The sequence below is a fragment of the Scyliorhinus torazame genome, chromosome 15 (assembly GCF_047496885.1).
Source record: "Scyliorhinus torazame isolate Kashiwa2021f chromosome 15, sScyTor2.1, whole genome shotgun sequence".
Lineage (NCBI taxonomy): Eukaryota > Metazoa > Chordata > Chondrichthyes > Carcharhiniformes > Scyliorhinidae > Scyliorhinus > Scyliorhinus torazame.
Genome location: NC_092721.1, coordinates 183,494,924 through 183,510,336, shown reverse-complemented (window position 1 = coordinate 183,510,336; position 15,413 = coordinate 183,494,924). Strand labels below are relative to the sequence as shown.

Below are 15,413 nucleotides of genomic sequence, written 5' to 3'. Positions count from 1 at the left end.
AGACTGTTGTAGGCCACATAGTAGCTCTTGACCTGGGGTCCTATGTGCTCTTGTTTGCAATGTGACGTTGGATGTGTGTTTGTGGTACAATGTTACATTGCATGTACCCAGCAGGTGCCATTTTGACAGTTTACTGCTGCTGCGAGAGATCGTCTGAAAACCTTTGTCAGTTTGCGCCAGAAATGATGTTATTCACATTGTATCCTACCTTGCCAGTAAATAAACAATTACATATTCCGATCAACAAAATTACACCTGACCAACATTTTTCTGTGTTTTCAATGTCCGGAAAACATGTTCCAAAAATGGTTCAGTGAAATTCTGCACTCAACACGCGGCTAAACGTAATTTAAAGGGCATTGCATGCAGTGAGCTTTTATTGTTCTGCTTTACTGTCAATAAAAATGGTTATTTTCTAGGCTTACCAGTTATCGAGAGGAAGAATATGGGCCATGATCTTCATTCTGTGTCTCATTGCTGCCATTCTATCAGCTTTTTTGGACAATGTCACCACAATGCTCATCTTCACACCAGTGACCATAAGGTACTTTTTTCATATTGTGATAAAATGCTCTTCACTGGCGTTGCCCAGGGCCTGTTCTGCTGGGGAAGGGAGAGAGAGAGAAAAGCCTAGAGTGAATTGAAGTCTGAACTAATTAAATGTGACTTATCCCTTTTAAGGGGCACATGAGCAAACCTGCAGCGACCAGGCGCATTTATGTGGCGACTTCAGCATAGACAAACACTCCAAGATGCTTCATCGAAGGGTAATTAAAAAAAATGAACAGACACCAAGCCAACAAATAGATGAATGGGAAGGGCGATCAAAAATCTGATCGAGCAGCGTCTTAATGGAGGAGAGGGATGTGGACGTATTTTAGGCCTTATGCCTCAGATGCCCGGTCATGGTGTGGCGAATTGGGATGGACTGAAATGCGCAAGGTGCAAGGGTCAAAGGAATGATTTGGTAGCAAGAGAGCAACAACTTGCATTTATATAGCACCTTCAGTTGGAAAAGGTCCCGAGGCACTTTGCAGGGGTGTTACCAAACCAAATTTGATCCCGAGTCACACAGGGAGATATCCACAATAAGGTTCTGAATGGCAACGTCCTTGTTTGTGAGCGAATGGTCATTCCGATGGGAAGTCTGGACAGGGGCAGTGATTCACTGGTGGAGTCTGAGGGAGAAATGGCTTGTGGGGTGAGGAGGTTGGGAAGGAATTTGGTGAAATTAGTATCCAGGCAGCCTGGATGAGCAGGAAGGTCAGTGTGAGAGGAGAATTGAGTAGTTGGGAAAGTCACTCAGATGGAAACAATGATGGATGCGTCAGTGGTCCCTTTGTGTAATGCTGAGAAAGACACCAGAAACCTATTCAAATGTGATTCGAGCCTGGGACAACATGGGTTGAGTAGAAATGCAGGGGATTAGTCAAGGGTCGGGTCATTATAGGGGAAGAGAATAGGCACAAAGTGCCCCCGAGAATGGTGAAAGAAGGATAAAACATCGAAATATAGAAAATAGAAGCAGGAGGAGGCCATTTTGTCCTTCGAGCCTGTTCTGCCATTCATGATGATCATGGCTGATCATCAAATTCAACTCCCTGATCCCACTTTCTCCCCATATCCCTTGATCCCTTTATCCCAAGAGCTATATCTAATTCCTTCTTCAAATTACACAACTTTTTGCCTCAACTATTTTCCGTGGTAGTGAATTCCATAGATTCACCACTCCCTGGGTGAAGAAATTTCTCCTCAACTCACTCCTCAAGGGTTTACCCCGTATCCTCAAACTATGACCCCTAGTTCTGGACTCCCCCACCATCGGGAAAATTCTTTCTGAATCTACCCTGTCTAATCCTGTTAGAATTTTGTAAGTTTCTATGAGATCCCCTCTCACTCTTCTAAACTCCAATGAATAAAGTCCTAATCGATTTAGTCTCTCCTCATATGGCAGTCCCGCCATCCCAGGAATCAGCCTGGCAAACCTTCGCTGCACTCCCTCCACAGCAAGAACATTCTTCCTCAGATAAGGACACCAAAACTGCACACAATACTCTAGGTGTGGCCTCACCAATGCTCTATGCAATTGCAGTAAAACATCTCTATTCCTATACTCAAATCCACTCGCTATGTAGGTCAACATGCCATTTGCCTTCTTTACTGCCTGCTGTACCTGCGCGCTTACTTTCAGAGATTGATGCACGAGGACACTAAGGTCTCGCTGAGTTTCCACCTCTCTCAATATGCACCCATTCAAATAATAATCTGCCTTCGGTAGCGAAGTGGATAACTTAACATTTATCCACGTTATAGTGCATCTGCCATGCATGTGTCCCGTCACTCAGCCTGTCCAAATCCTGTTGAAGCATCTATTATTTCTAGGGCCACTTCCTTAAGTACTCTGGGATGCAGATTATCAGGCCCTGGATATTTTCCGCCTTCAATCCCATTAATTTCCCCCAAACCATTTCATTACTAATACTAATTTGCTTAGCTCCTCATTAAAGCTTGTGCTTCTCAGAACTTCCAGCACATCATTCATGTCTTCCTTTGTGAAGACAGAAGCAAAGTAGGAATTTCGTTCCTCAGCCATTTCTTTGTTCCCTGTTATGAATTCTCCCGTTTCTGACAGTAAGGGGCCGACATTTTTATGAATCTTTTTCTCTTTACATGCCTATAGAAACTTTTACAGTCAATATTTATGTTCCCCGCAAATTTACTTTCAAATTGTATTTCCCCCTTCTTAAGTAATCTCTTGGTCTGCCTTTGATGAATTTTAAACTGTTCCCACTCCTCAGGTCTAATACTTTTTCTTGTTAATTTCCATGCCTCTTCTTTGAATCTAGCACTATCTCTAATTTCCCTTGTAAGCCATGGTTTGGCCACAGTTCCCTTTCTACTCTTGCGCCAAATAGGAATAAACAACTTTTGGAGTTCACCAATTCATTCTTTGAATGCCTGACATTGCCAGTCCACTGTCCTTCCTTTCAGTAATGTTTCCCAGTCCATCATATCCAGCTCATGCCTCATACCATCATAGTTACCTTTATCGAAGATCAGGAACCTCAGGATCAACTATTTCACTATTCACCTTGATAAAGAATTCTAGCATATTATGATCACTCATCCCCATGGGTTCTCTCACAACTAGATTGCCAACTAATCCTTTCTTATTGCACAACACCCAGTCCAAGATGGTCTGTTCCCTTGTTGGTTCCTCAACATAATGGACCAGGAAATCATCCCGCATACACTCCAGAAATTCCTCCTCCTATTGTACTGTGACTAATTTGACTCACCCAATCTATACGCAGATTAAAATCGCCCATAATCACATGCTCCTTTATCACATACATCTCTGACTTCCTGTCTAATGCTATTCCCAACATTACCACTGCAGTTTGGTGGTCTGTATACCACCGCTACGAATGTTTTTGTCCCCTTGGTATTTCTTAACTCCACCCAGAGAGATTCCACATCATCTGTACTTGTATTTTTCCTTAATATTTTATTAATATCTTTTTAAATCAACAATGCAACTCTACCACATTTTCCTTTCTGTCTGTCCTTCCTAAAAACTGAATAGCCCTCTATGTTTAGTTCCTAACCTTGCTCACCTTGGAGCCATCTCTCCGTAATCCCAACTATATCATACCCCTTTCATCTATCTGCGCAACATATTCATCCATTTATTTTGTATGCTCCACGCATTCAGGTACAAAATCTTAAGGCCCCCCAAGGACTTCAGTCCTGGTCCTGCCCAGGTGTAACTGGTCCAGTTTGTACAGGTCCCACCTCCCCCAGAACCGGTCTCAATGCCCCAAGAATCTGAAACCCTCCCCCCCCACACCATCTATTCAGCCATGTATTCATCCGATACACCCTACTAATTCTACTCTGACTAGCATGTGGCACTAGTAGTAATCCTGAGATCACTACCTTTGAGGTCCGACCTCTCAACTATCTTCCTAACTCCCTATATTCTGCTTTCAGGACCTCATCTCTTTTTTTTAACCTATATTGTTGGTACCGATGTGCACCATGACCACTGGCTGTTCACCCTCTCCCGCCAGAATGTCGTGTAACCGCTCCGAAACATCCTTGACCCTAGCACCTGGGAGGCAACATACCATCCTGCAGCCACAAAAACGCCTATCTATTTCCCTTACAATCGAATCGCCTATAACTATTGCATCCCTACACTTTTTACTCCTCCCCTCTGCAGCAGAATTAACCATGGTGCAGCAAATATGATGTTGTTGCTTTTCCCTGAGAGGTCATTCTTCTCAACAGTATACAAAGCGGTATATCTATTTTGCAGGGGAATGGCCACAGGAGATTCCTGCACTGCCTACCTAGCTCTCTTGGTCTGTCTGGTGGTCACCCATTCGCTTCCTGCTTGTGGAGTCTGAGCCTGCGGTGTGACCACCTCTCTATACGTGCTATCTACGACACACTCCTCCTCACGGCTGCTCCACAGTGTTTCCAGCCGCCGCTCCAGCCCCGAAACGCGGGTTTCCAGGAGCCATAACTGGAGACGCTTCCTGCACACCTGCTGGCCCCAGGCACTAGCAATGTTCCCGCCCTCCTACATGGAGCGTGAGGAACAAACCAAGGCTTTGAGCTCTCCTGCCGTGGCTTACCCATTTAAATTAAAGCTTTCGAAGATGCTTGATATTAGATTGAATCCAATTTTCTATGGCCCTTCTTTGCTGGTCCTCATTACTACCAATTAGAGCCCGTACCGATTAAACCACAACACCTATTTTCAACTATAACTGATGAAAGTTATGAAGACTCACTAGCTCTCTCCCCTGGAGCTGGGAGACGGGAGAGACGGTCGCTAATAGAAGAAAGGACAGGGAGATGGAGGTAGTGGGTTTAGGTCATGAGCACTAACCAAAAGGCACACAAAAGAGAATTTAGGTTGCATAGACATGGCAGAGGTTAGAATGATGTCCTGGCTAAAATCAAAGGATTGGGAGGGTTTTGTAAGAGCCACAAAGAATCCAGCACGAGTTTAAGGATACAAAGTAATAACATTTATTTACAATAACATATATATATAACAGCAGCAGCAACTTCCCTTGCTGCACACTCCTTCCTGCTGGTTCCTAAACTGACCAGCTGTATTTATACTTGGAGTTTACTAATGGTTTCTCCGCCCCCCTCATTGGGGAAGCTCATACTCCCACAGGATTGTGGGATTGTCATTAGTCCCCAGCCAATGGTAAGTAGGCAGGTTATAACATCCCTCCCCCCAAAGTCCAAGGAATCCTCCGAAGACCCTGGCGAAGGAGGGCGTCGGACTCGTTTTGCCGCAGGCCGGATATCATTTGCACGTGGCGCTGAATCAGGCGGCGTGTAACGAGACGGAGACCGGCGCTTCCGTGATGAACGGCGTAACGGTTGTACATCCACGGCCCGTGGACCCGAGGATTCCCCCTCTGATGCGTCCTGTGTCTCCATCTCGGAGTCAGAGTCTGCTGCCTCCGTCATGTCAGCGTCTCTATCCCATTCTTGTCGCCAGTTTTGTAAGAGCCACGAAGAATCCAGCACAAGTTTAAGGATACAAAGTAATAACATTTATTTACAATGACATATATATATATATATATATATATATATATATACCAGCAGCAGCAACTTCCCTTGTTGCACACTCCTTCCTGCTGGTTCCTAAACTGGCCAGCTGTATTTATACTTGGAGTTTACTAATGGTTTCTCCGCCCCCCTTATTGGGGAAGCTCATACTCCCACAGGATTGTGGGATTGTCATTAGTCCCCAGCCAATGGTAAGCAGGCAGGTTATAACAGAGGGGATAAATGGAAGATCAAAAGTTCATGTCTGCTATTCTATGACAGGACTTCACATGAACTAGTGCGCAAATTCGGAGAGACATAGATAGGGAGTGGATGCAACAGCAATTCAGACTTCATTGGTATGCTGCTGGACACTTGATACTGTCACATGGGACTTTGCTGCCGCATGGGAATTCGTCCTCATTCATTACAAACAAATAATATTGTCATAATGGAATAAAAGCACATTACTGCGGATTCCAGAATCTGAAACAGAAACAGAAATCTCAGCAGGTCTGACGGCATCTGTGGAGATAGAACGGAGCTAACGTTTCCAGTCTGGATGACTCTTTGTCAGCCTAGCTATGTCAGACCTTCTGAAATTTCCCAGTTTTTTTTGCTTTGCTGTAGTGAAGCTTCTTCACAATTTCAGAGAAAATTATGAACAATTTTCTTGTCCCCCAGCGAAAGGAGTCTAATCAAAACTCCACTTAGCCTTTATTGAATGTAACTATTAAATGAAAATAATTCCCTTTGAGAATATTATTTTCATTTAAAGAACAGTTAATTCACACTGTTAATAAACAGAAGATTCAGACTGTGCGCTGTATCTCTATTTTAATCATGGGTAAAATGAGGCGGTCCCCTTAAAGTGAACACTCAGGAACAGGAAACTCTGTCCCTCCATCTCCAACACAATAAATAATAGTTCAGTCTTTGCATCAGTTCAAGTTATGAATGCGCTAAACTACTTTTAGTGGATTGTAGTCATGAATTATGCACCTTCACTGTGAAATGTCTGGTTATGTTTTGTATCAATTATATCAGTTTATTTTCATGCTTGTGCTACAGGCTCAGGAATCTGAGAAAATAAGAACAAGAGTATCTCATTTAATCCCTCAAGCCTGCTCCACCATTCAATGAGACCATAGTTGATCTACAATCTGACACCAGGGATGGAACTGCTGACTCATAGCTGCTGTGTTATGCTGCTTTGTGTAGCATAAGGTGCTTCCTTCATAGATTATCATAGAATTTACAGTGCAGAAGGAGGCCATTCGGCCCATCGAGTCTGCACCGGCTCCTGGAAAGAGCACCCTACCCAAGGTCAACAACTCCACCCCATCCCCACAACCCAGCAACCCCATCCAACACTAAGGGCAATTTTGGACACTAAGGGCAATTTATCACGGCCAATCCACCTAACCTGCACATCTTTGGACTGTGGGAGGAAACCGGAGCACCCGGAGGAAACCCATGCACACACGGGGAGGACGTGCAGACTCCGCACAGACAGTGACCCAAGCCGGAATCAAACCTGGGACCCTGGAGCTGTGATGCAATTGTGCTATCCACAATGCTACCGTGCTGCTTCCTTGATGTATGCTTTGACAAAGGAAGCTCCAGGCTATGAAATGAGTTCAATTTGTCTATTGAACTATTAACACAGTTCTTAACTGAGTTCGACTCTCTGTTAATCTAACTGTAGTAACTCAGTCTATCTTTACCAGCCTGCTCTAAGCCACGTGCTGGGTGTGATGCTGTTGATCAACCCTGATGTACTCTCTAGATGTCTGTCTGTGGCAAGAGGCAGAGCCTGTGTGCCCTGTCCTTTTATATGGGTTGTGAAGTGCCCCCTTGTGGTAATGCCACCTCTGGGTGTCCTGATTACCCATTGGTTGTGTCCTGTTGTAATGACCCATTGGCTGTATGTCTGCATGTCATGACATCGCTGGTGCTCCCTCTAGTGGTTACTTAGTGTATTTACATTAACCCTTTGTGTATGTACAGTGATGCATATCACCACAATAGCGTCAGGGTTCAATTCCAACCTTGGGTCACAGCCTGTGTGGAGTTCACACATTCTCCCCATGAATGCTCTGGTTTCCTCTGGTTCTCTGGTTTCCTCCCTCAGTCCAAAGATCTGTAGATTGGGTGGACTGGCCATGCTAAATTGCCCCTTAATGTTGAAAGGTTGGGTAGGGTTATTGGGTTGCAGTGATAAGATGGAGGATTGGGCCTAGTTAGAGTGCTTTTTCAGAGGGTCAGTGCAGACTCGATGGGCCGAACGGCTTCTTTCTGCATTGCGAGGATTCTATGATCTGCCCCGTATCTCTTAACATCTTGGTTAATAGAAAGCCATTGATTTCAGATTTAAAATTGACAACTGACCGACCATCAGCTGCACTTCGTGGAAGAAAGTTTGAAACCTCTACCCCTCGTTGATGTATGGGAGTTTTCATTAATGTCACTTTTGAAACGGTCTCTTTTTAAACTCTGTCGTCAAGCCTACATTCCCCAACCAGCAGAAATAGCTTTTCTCTATCTACTGTACCCTATCTGCTTTCTCAATATCTTGGAAACCTTGATCAATTCATCCCACTACCTTCTAAAAACCAGTGAATACCACCTTTGTTGTTTAATCTTTCCTGGTAATTTAACCCTTGGATTCCAGGTATAATTCTGATAAAACTACTCCCTCCAAGGCCAACATATCCTTCTCGGAAACCCCCCCCCAATTAAATCTCAGAATACACGTACTATCTGAGAAATGATTTGTTCTGTTATTTTTGCAGATTTTAGTCACATAATATGATTTCTGATTGTCCTGTGATATCACACTGCATGGTCCTGTGTGCTCCTCCTTGTGGTGTGACATTAAGTGGTGTGGCCCTTGTATGATGACGTGTATTTTAAGAGGTTAACAGTACAGGTAAAGGACTTTGTGCGATAGTAAAAATGATCGTAAAGATAGAAAGGTAGAAACTGCAAAATGTACATTTGGAAATGATTTGATAGAAAATTCGAACAAATGGTAAGAAATATTAAGGATAAATTGCTTAACAATGCAGAAGTCAGTATTAATGTATTTGCATTATGAAAACGTATTGTGTGTGATGGAGGCTAACACATGGTTCTAATTGGGTTGTGAAGAAGCTGCAGGTGAAAGCTAAGCAAACAGGATGGGCATGTTGTCAGTTTCAGGCAATTTAACAAGCATCAAAAAGGGTTTGTGCAAAGACCTCTGTCCTCGTTTGAAGAAAAAAATGCCTGACCTAATCTGTATTTTATTCTGGAAAGGCATGATGTTGAAAACTTTGTAAAATTGTCTTACCAAGAAATGGGAGGAGAATTGGATGATCTGCCACTGAGCCGGCTCCTCCAATAACATTGTGGCTGAAACTTTACATCAAACTTCACTTTCCTTCCAATATCACTAAGAATGTTATACTTTTCAATGAGGTCACCATTCATTGTTCTAAGCTGTCGAGAATACATTCGACCATCCGGGTAGGAGAATCGCCGGGGGCTGGCGTCAATCCCGCCCCCGCCGGTTGCCGAAGTCTCCGGCACCGGATATTCGGCGGGGGCGGGAATCACGCCGCGCCGGTTGGTGGGCCCCCCCGCTCGATTTTCCGGCCCGGATGGGCCGAAGTCCCGCCGATAAATTGCCTGTCCCGCCGGTGTAAATTAAATCACCTACCTTACCGGCGGGACACGGTGGCGTGGGCGGGCTCCAGGCTCCTGGGGGGGCGCGGGGCGATCTGGCCCCGGGGAGTGCCCCCACGGTGGCCTGGCCCGCGATCGTTGCCCACCGATCCGCGGGCGGGCCTGTGCCGTGGGGGCACTCTTTCCCTTCTGCCTCCGCCAAGGTCTCCACCATGGCGGAGGCAGAAGAGACTCCCTCCACTGCGCATGCGTGGGAAACTGTCAGCGGCCGCTGACTCTTCCGCGCATGCGGCGCCCGGAGATATCATTTCCGCGCCAGCTGGCGGGGCAACAAAGGCCGTTTCTGCCAGCTGGCGGGGCGGAAATTCCTCCGGCGTCGGCCTAGCCCCTCAATGTTGGGGCTCGGCCCCCAAAGATGCGGAGCATTCTGCACCTTTGGGGCGGCGCGATGCCCGTCTGATTGGCGCCGTTTTGGGCGCCAGTTGGCAGACATCACGCCGTTTCGGGAGGATTTCGCCACAGATCTCCAAGGGCTAGATTCTCCGCCGTCGGGATGCTCCGTTTTGCCGGCAGCCCGGGGGTTTCCCGACGGCGTGGGGCTGCCCCACAATGGGAAACCCCATGGACCAGCCGGCGAAACGGAGCATCCCGCCCGCGTGCTGAATGAGAAATCTGGCACGACGGGACAGAGAATCCAGCCCAGTGTGTGGTTTCAGCAAAGCCACGTATAATCACTGCGTATAAGTCACTGGCAATAAAGACTAAAATACTAATTGGCTTACCTTGCTGTACCTGCACCTTAACTTCCTGTGATTTGTGTACAAGGGTCCCTGAATCTCGCTGAATACCAACATTTAACAGTATTCTGCTTCATCATTTTTCCTAACAAAGTGAATAATTTCACACTTCCCCACATTATATTTTACCTACTTGTCCAATCACATGAGCAATTTGCAGCCTTTTTCTGTCCTCTTCACAACTTACTTTGACACCTACCTTCGTATTGTCAGTGAACTTAGATCTATTGCTCTTGATTCACTCATTTAAGTCATTGATATAGATTATAAATAGCTGAGACCCAAGCGCCGCTCCCTGTGGCACTCCACTCGCTACAGTCTGTTAATCCAGAAATGATCCATTTATTTCTCGTCTCTGTTTTCATGAAGCAATTTTCCATCCATGCTAATATACTACCTCCCAAACCCGTGAGCCCTATCTAATCTTGTGTAATAACCCCTTTTGTGGCAACTTATCGAATGCCTTCTGCCAATTCAAATACATCACTTCTGTTGATTCCCCCTTATCTACATGATTAGTTGCACCCTTAACCAATTCTAATTGATGTGCCTTATGTGTTACTGATAAGAAATTAATGCTTTCCACAGTCCAGTGAGAGTAATGGACAATAAAATCAGAAAATGCAGGAAATATGCAACAGGTCAAATCCCTGGAACTCCATCCCTACGAGCACCCAGTGGATTTGCCTACGCCACAGGCACTGCAGTGATTCAAGAGGCAGCTCACCACCATCTTCTCGAGGACAGCTGGGGACAATTCGGGATGAGCAAGTCAATGGACTTTTTGCTGGACCATCAACGTAGGGGTCCTGCCTGTGACAATTTCCACAGTGCGCGAGGCTGGAAAATTTAGGTCAGTGTTTCAGGTCAATTATCTTCCAACAGGCTTTCAGCTAAATAATGGGCGGGATTCTCCGTTTTAGCGGCAGACTGTTGACGCCGTCGTAAACACCGGAGCGTTTTACGACGGCGTTATCTTTCCACTAGGTGCAGCGATCTCCCAACCCACAGGGGGCCAGCACGGCACTGGAGCGCTTCACGCAGCTCCAGCTGCTGATACGGGCCCCAGCACGGCCGAAGCGGGTCCGCGCACGCACGTGGGTTGCCGTCTCCGAGCCAGCCCCCACGCAACATGGCGGAGACCTACAAGGGCCTGGCGTGGAGGAACATAGGCCCCCCCCTCGGGATTGGCCTGCCCACCGATCGGTAGCCCCCGATCACGGACCTACCACTGTGGAGGCCCCCCCCTGGAGTCGGCTGCCCCCGCCCCCCCCCCCCCCCCACAGGACGGCCCCCGCAGCCAGAACGCCGAGGTCCCGCCGGGTAGGACCACACGCGAACGACGCCGACGGAATTCGGCAGGCACGCTGCCCGTCGAGCACGGCCAGTCGCCAGGGGGCCCGCATCCAGCGGCCCCCGACTGGCGCCGCGGCGACCGGAGAATCGGCGGCCCAGTGTCAGAGCGGCGTGACGGGATTCGCGCCCCCCCCCCGCCCCCCGGCAAATCTCCGACCCGGCGCGGGATCATAGAATCCCGCCCAATGCATATGTGCTATAACTGTTGTAACATATTTCACATTGATCACATGACCTTAATCTCAGAATTAATAGGTTCAGAGCAAGTCATTTGACATTGCTGAGAAACAGTTTCTTTATTTGTGTACATATTAATTCTGTAACCTTATTTGGAATAGTTACTCATTCACAGACCTGATGAATATCCTACATGGAGGTATATAGACATAATGGGCACGATTCTCCAGCTGCATTGCGCTCAAGCGAGAGCACAAGCGGCCGGTGAATCCTGGGATAGGCCTGCAGCGAGCCCCCCGACAGCCTCGCGTGATTCACCAAAGTTCCACGAGACGTTGGAGTCGGACCTCCGCCCCAAATGCGCTTGACCAAAAGCCGCTCCCTGAATTAGGTCGTAAACCTACTTACAAGCCACCTGCCCGGGATCTACAGGTCTCCCTCAGTACTCCGGCCTCCCCAGGGAGGCTGCAGCTAGGCGGTAATCAGGGCTGGTCCACACAAACATGGACCATGCAGAACGGCACCCGGGGGGTTTCCCGGGCCATTGGAGACCCGTGGGTGGTCAAGGGAAGTGCAGGATGGCCTCCTGGCCCTCCACACTGGAACATGGCACCTTGGCACTGCCCAGCTGGTACCTTGACCCTGCCACCCTCGCATAGCCAAGGTTCCCGAATGGCACTGTCAAGCCAGCAGCAGCACTGCCTGGGTGCCAGGGTGGCAGTGCAAGGTTCCCGAGTACTAGGGTGGCATTGCCAGGGGTCAGGCGCAAGGGGGGACCATGCCCATGAAACAAGGGTGGTGGGGGGGTTTGAAGGATGGGGGAGTGTAGGGCAAGTGGGTAGGGGCCTCCGGGAGGTTGGGGGGTGATGGGTGAAGTCCTAGAAGGGAGGGGGTGCTGCAAGCGGGCTTGGGAGGGCCTGAAAAGGGGGAACCTCCAGGGACCCTATTGCGGGGTGTCCTCATTGGGGAGGTGTGGGGTAGTTCCATGTGTGTGGGGGGTGACATTGCTCGTGGGCGGGGGGGGGGGGGGGGGGGGGGCGTGGGGGGGGGGGGGGTGAGGGACCTACAAGCACCCTTTCAAAATGGTGGCCTGATCTCTGATTTCAGCTCCCCAGTGCTAAAAAAGATTCTGAGGGCTTGATTCCTACGCTCCACCCGCCGCAAGAATGCCACGAGTGAGACGCGGACAATGGAGAAGTCCATTGACCTCGTGCGGGATTCTCTGGTCACCGGGCGGACGTGGTCGGAGAATCCTGCCCTAAATGTGGGCTAAACATGTGAGAAACTCCCCAGGACCCAAAAAAGTAACTATGTGTCATTGAATAGTGGTGGGGAACTGGAAACTCCCTGAAAAACCCACCACAAATTAACTTTGAAACCTTTGGGGAGAATCTTGCCCATTGAGTCACTGTATTTGCTGTTGGGTCTTAGTAAAGCCAACAGGCAAACATATCTCTACTGTCTGAACCTGTACAAGTTTGAATAACTTATTGATTGTGGCCTGATTTCAGTGTGACACTACATTCTTGTGTTTTTATTTGCAATGTGATCTTGTTCTGACCTTTTTTATGTTTCTGGTACTGTGTGACATAATGCCATGAGGCCCTGTCTGTTGCTGGTTATGGTACGACATGCCCTATGAAGCATGGAATCCTTACACTGCAGAAGGAAGCCATTCGGTCCATCGAGTCAGCACTGATCCTCTATGTCATGAAGTCCTGCCTTCTTCTGCTTTCAGCAAGTGACATTATCTTGTATGGTCCTGCCTGTCTCTAGTTATGTTTTGACATTATTATTGTATAATTTTATTTGTTCCTGGTTGAAGTGTAACTTTATACTTTTGGACCTGCATGTTCCTGGTCATGGTCTGACACAGCCCTGTGTTTTTCTGACTATGGTGTCACATTATGTTGTATGGGCCTGTGTGAAAATTTACTATCCAAATTGAGAGTTTATTTGATACTATAGTACCCAAGCACCTTTAAGGTGGGAAGGCACGTGACCCCCTCGGCCAATCGGGCCTGAGAGCTTGAATCCTGGAGCTGAGTGTGGTTTTTCCAGCCAGTCTTGGACTGGAGTCTAAATGGTCGGTAGCACATTTCTTATACTCTGTACATAATTTATTCCTTCTAATAAATAGTTCATTTTGTTACTAAACTTGCTTATTGCCCATCCGTGGATTAGTACAGATACCTAAAATTGAACTCCGTTGAGTCATTTAGCATAACTAGTCTAAAATAAATTCACAGTTACACCAACGATCCACTCTTCAGTGTACATGTCAGATTGCCGCTCCATACCCAATTATTTGCGATAATGTTTTTTTGTGTCTGTCTCACTGAACCTTCCGACTCAGGCCGGTAGTGGAGCTTGTTCAGAGGCCCAGGGTTGAAGTCCAACACATTGAAATGAAGGAGGCCACACAACCTTTATTACAGCACTAGCTGCCGTAAACCAGGTAAGTATTAAAAAAAATGAATTTACGGGATGCTTGCTAGACCAGCATTTATTGCCCATCCATGGTTGCCCTTGAGAAGGTGGTAGTGAGCTTCCTTCTTAAACTGCGGCAGTCCCTGAGGTGTAGGCACACCCACAGTGCTGTTGGAGAGGGAGTTCCAGAATTTTGACCCAAGGACAGTGAAGGAACGTCAATATTTTTCCAAGTCAGGATGGTGAATGACATGGAGGCGAACCTCCAAATGGTGGCTTTCCCAGGTATCTGCTGCTCCTTCCTTCGAGCTGATAGTGATCATGGGTTTGGAAGGTGCTGCCTAAAGAATATTGGTGAGTTACTGCAGTGCATCTTGTGGATGGTACACATGGCTGCCACTGTTCGTCATTAAAAGTGAAAAATAAGTCAAGTCGCCATAGTCCCACATGACCATCGGCTGCTTTCCCCTTTGAGGGGGAGAGCTGATTGTTGGTCATTTAACCTGAGGATCATCACACCTCAGGTGAGGGGCAAGATTGAGAAAGCGGGGCCTTTAGTATGGAGGGAGTGAATGTTTGTGTCAGGGGGAGCAATCAAGTGGGCTGCTTTGTCCTGGATGGTGTTGAGCTTCTTGAGTGTTGTTGGAGCTGCACTCTTCCAGGTAAGTGTAGAATGTTACATCACACTCCTGGTGCCTTGTAAATGGTGAACAGATTTTGGGAAGTCAGGAGGTGAGTTACTCAACACAGGGGGCGTCATTCTCCGACCCCCCGCCGGGTCGGAGAATGGCCGTTGGCCGCCGTGAATCCCGCCCCCGCCGAAGTCTCCGCTCCCGGAGATTGGGCGGGGGCGGGAATCGGGCCGCGCCGGTTTGGGCCGTTCGGATGGGCCGAAGTCCCGCCCAGGAATTGCCTGTCCCGCCGACGTAAATCAAACCTGGTATTTACCGGCGGGACCAGGCGGCGTGGGCGGGCTCCGGGGTCCTGGGGGGGGGGCGCGGGGCGATCTGACCCCGGGGGGTGCCCCCACGGTGGCCTGGCCCGCGATCGGGGCCCACCGATCCGCAGGCGGGCCTGTGCCGTGGGGGCACTCTTTCCCTTCCGCCTCCGCCACGGCCTCCACCATGGCGGAGGCGGAAGAGACTCCCCACTGCGCATGCGCGGGAAACTGACAGCGGCCGCTGACGCTCCCATGCATGCGCTGGGAAACTGACAGCGGCCACTGACGCTCCCGCGCATGCGCCGCATTTCCGCGCCAGCTGGCGGGGAAACAAACGCCATTTCCACCAGCTGGCGGGGCGGAAATTCCTCCGGCGTCGGCCTAGCCCCTCAATGTTGGGGCTAGGCCGCCAAAGATGCGGAGCCTTCCGCACCTTTGGGCCGGCGCGATGCCCGTCTGAT

The 15,413-nt window shown here is 48.3% G+C and overlaps 1 protein-coding gene across 2 annotated transcripts in view; it reads left to right on the top strand.

The window, feature by feature from the left end:
• The window catches only part of oca2 (oculocutaneous albinism II), a 690,248-nt gene that overhangs the window by 362,080 nt on the left and 312,755 nt on the right, over positions 1-15,413 (top strand). For both annotated transcript variants that reach the window (XM_072477223.1, XM_072477224.1), the window contains exon 13: positions 420-544. In XM_072477223.1, the coding sequence (XP_072333324.1) occupies positions 420-544 (125 nt within the window). The remainder of the gene's footprint in view (positions 1-419; positions 545-15,413) is intronic.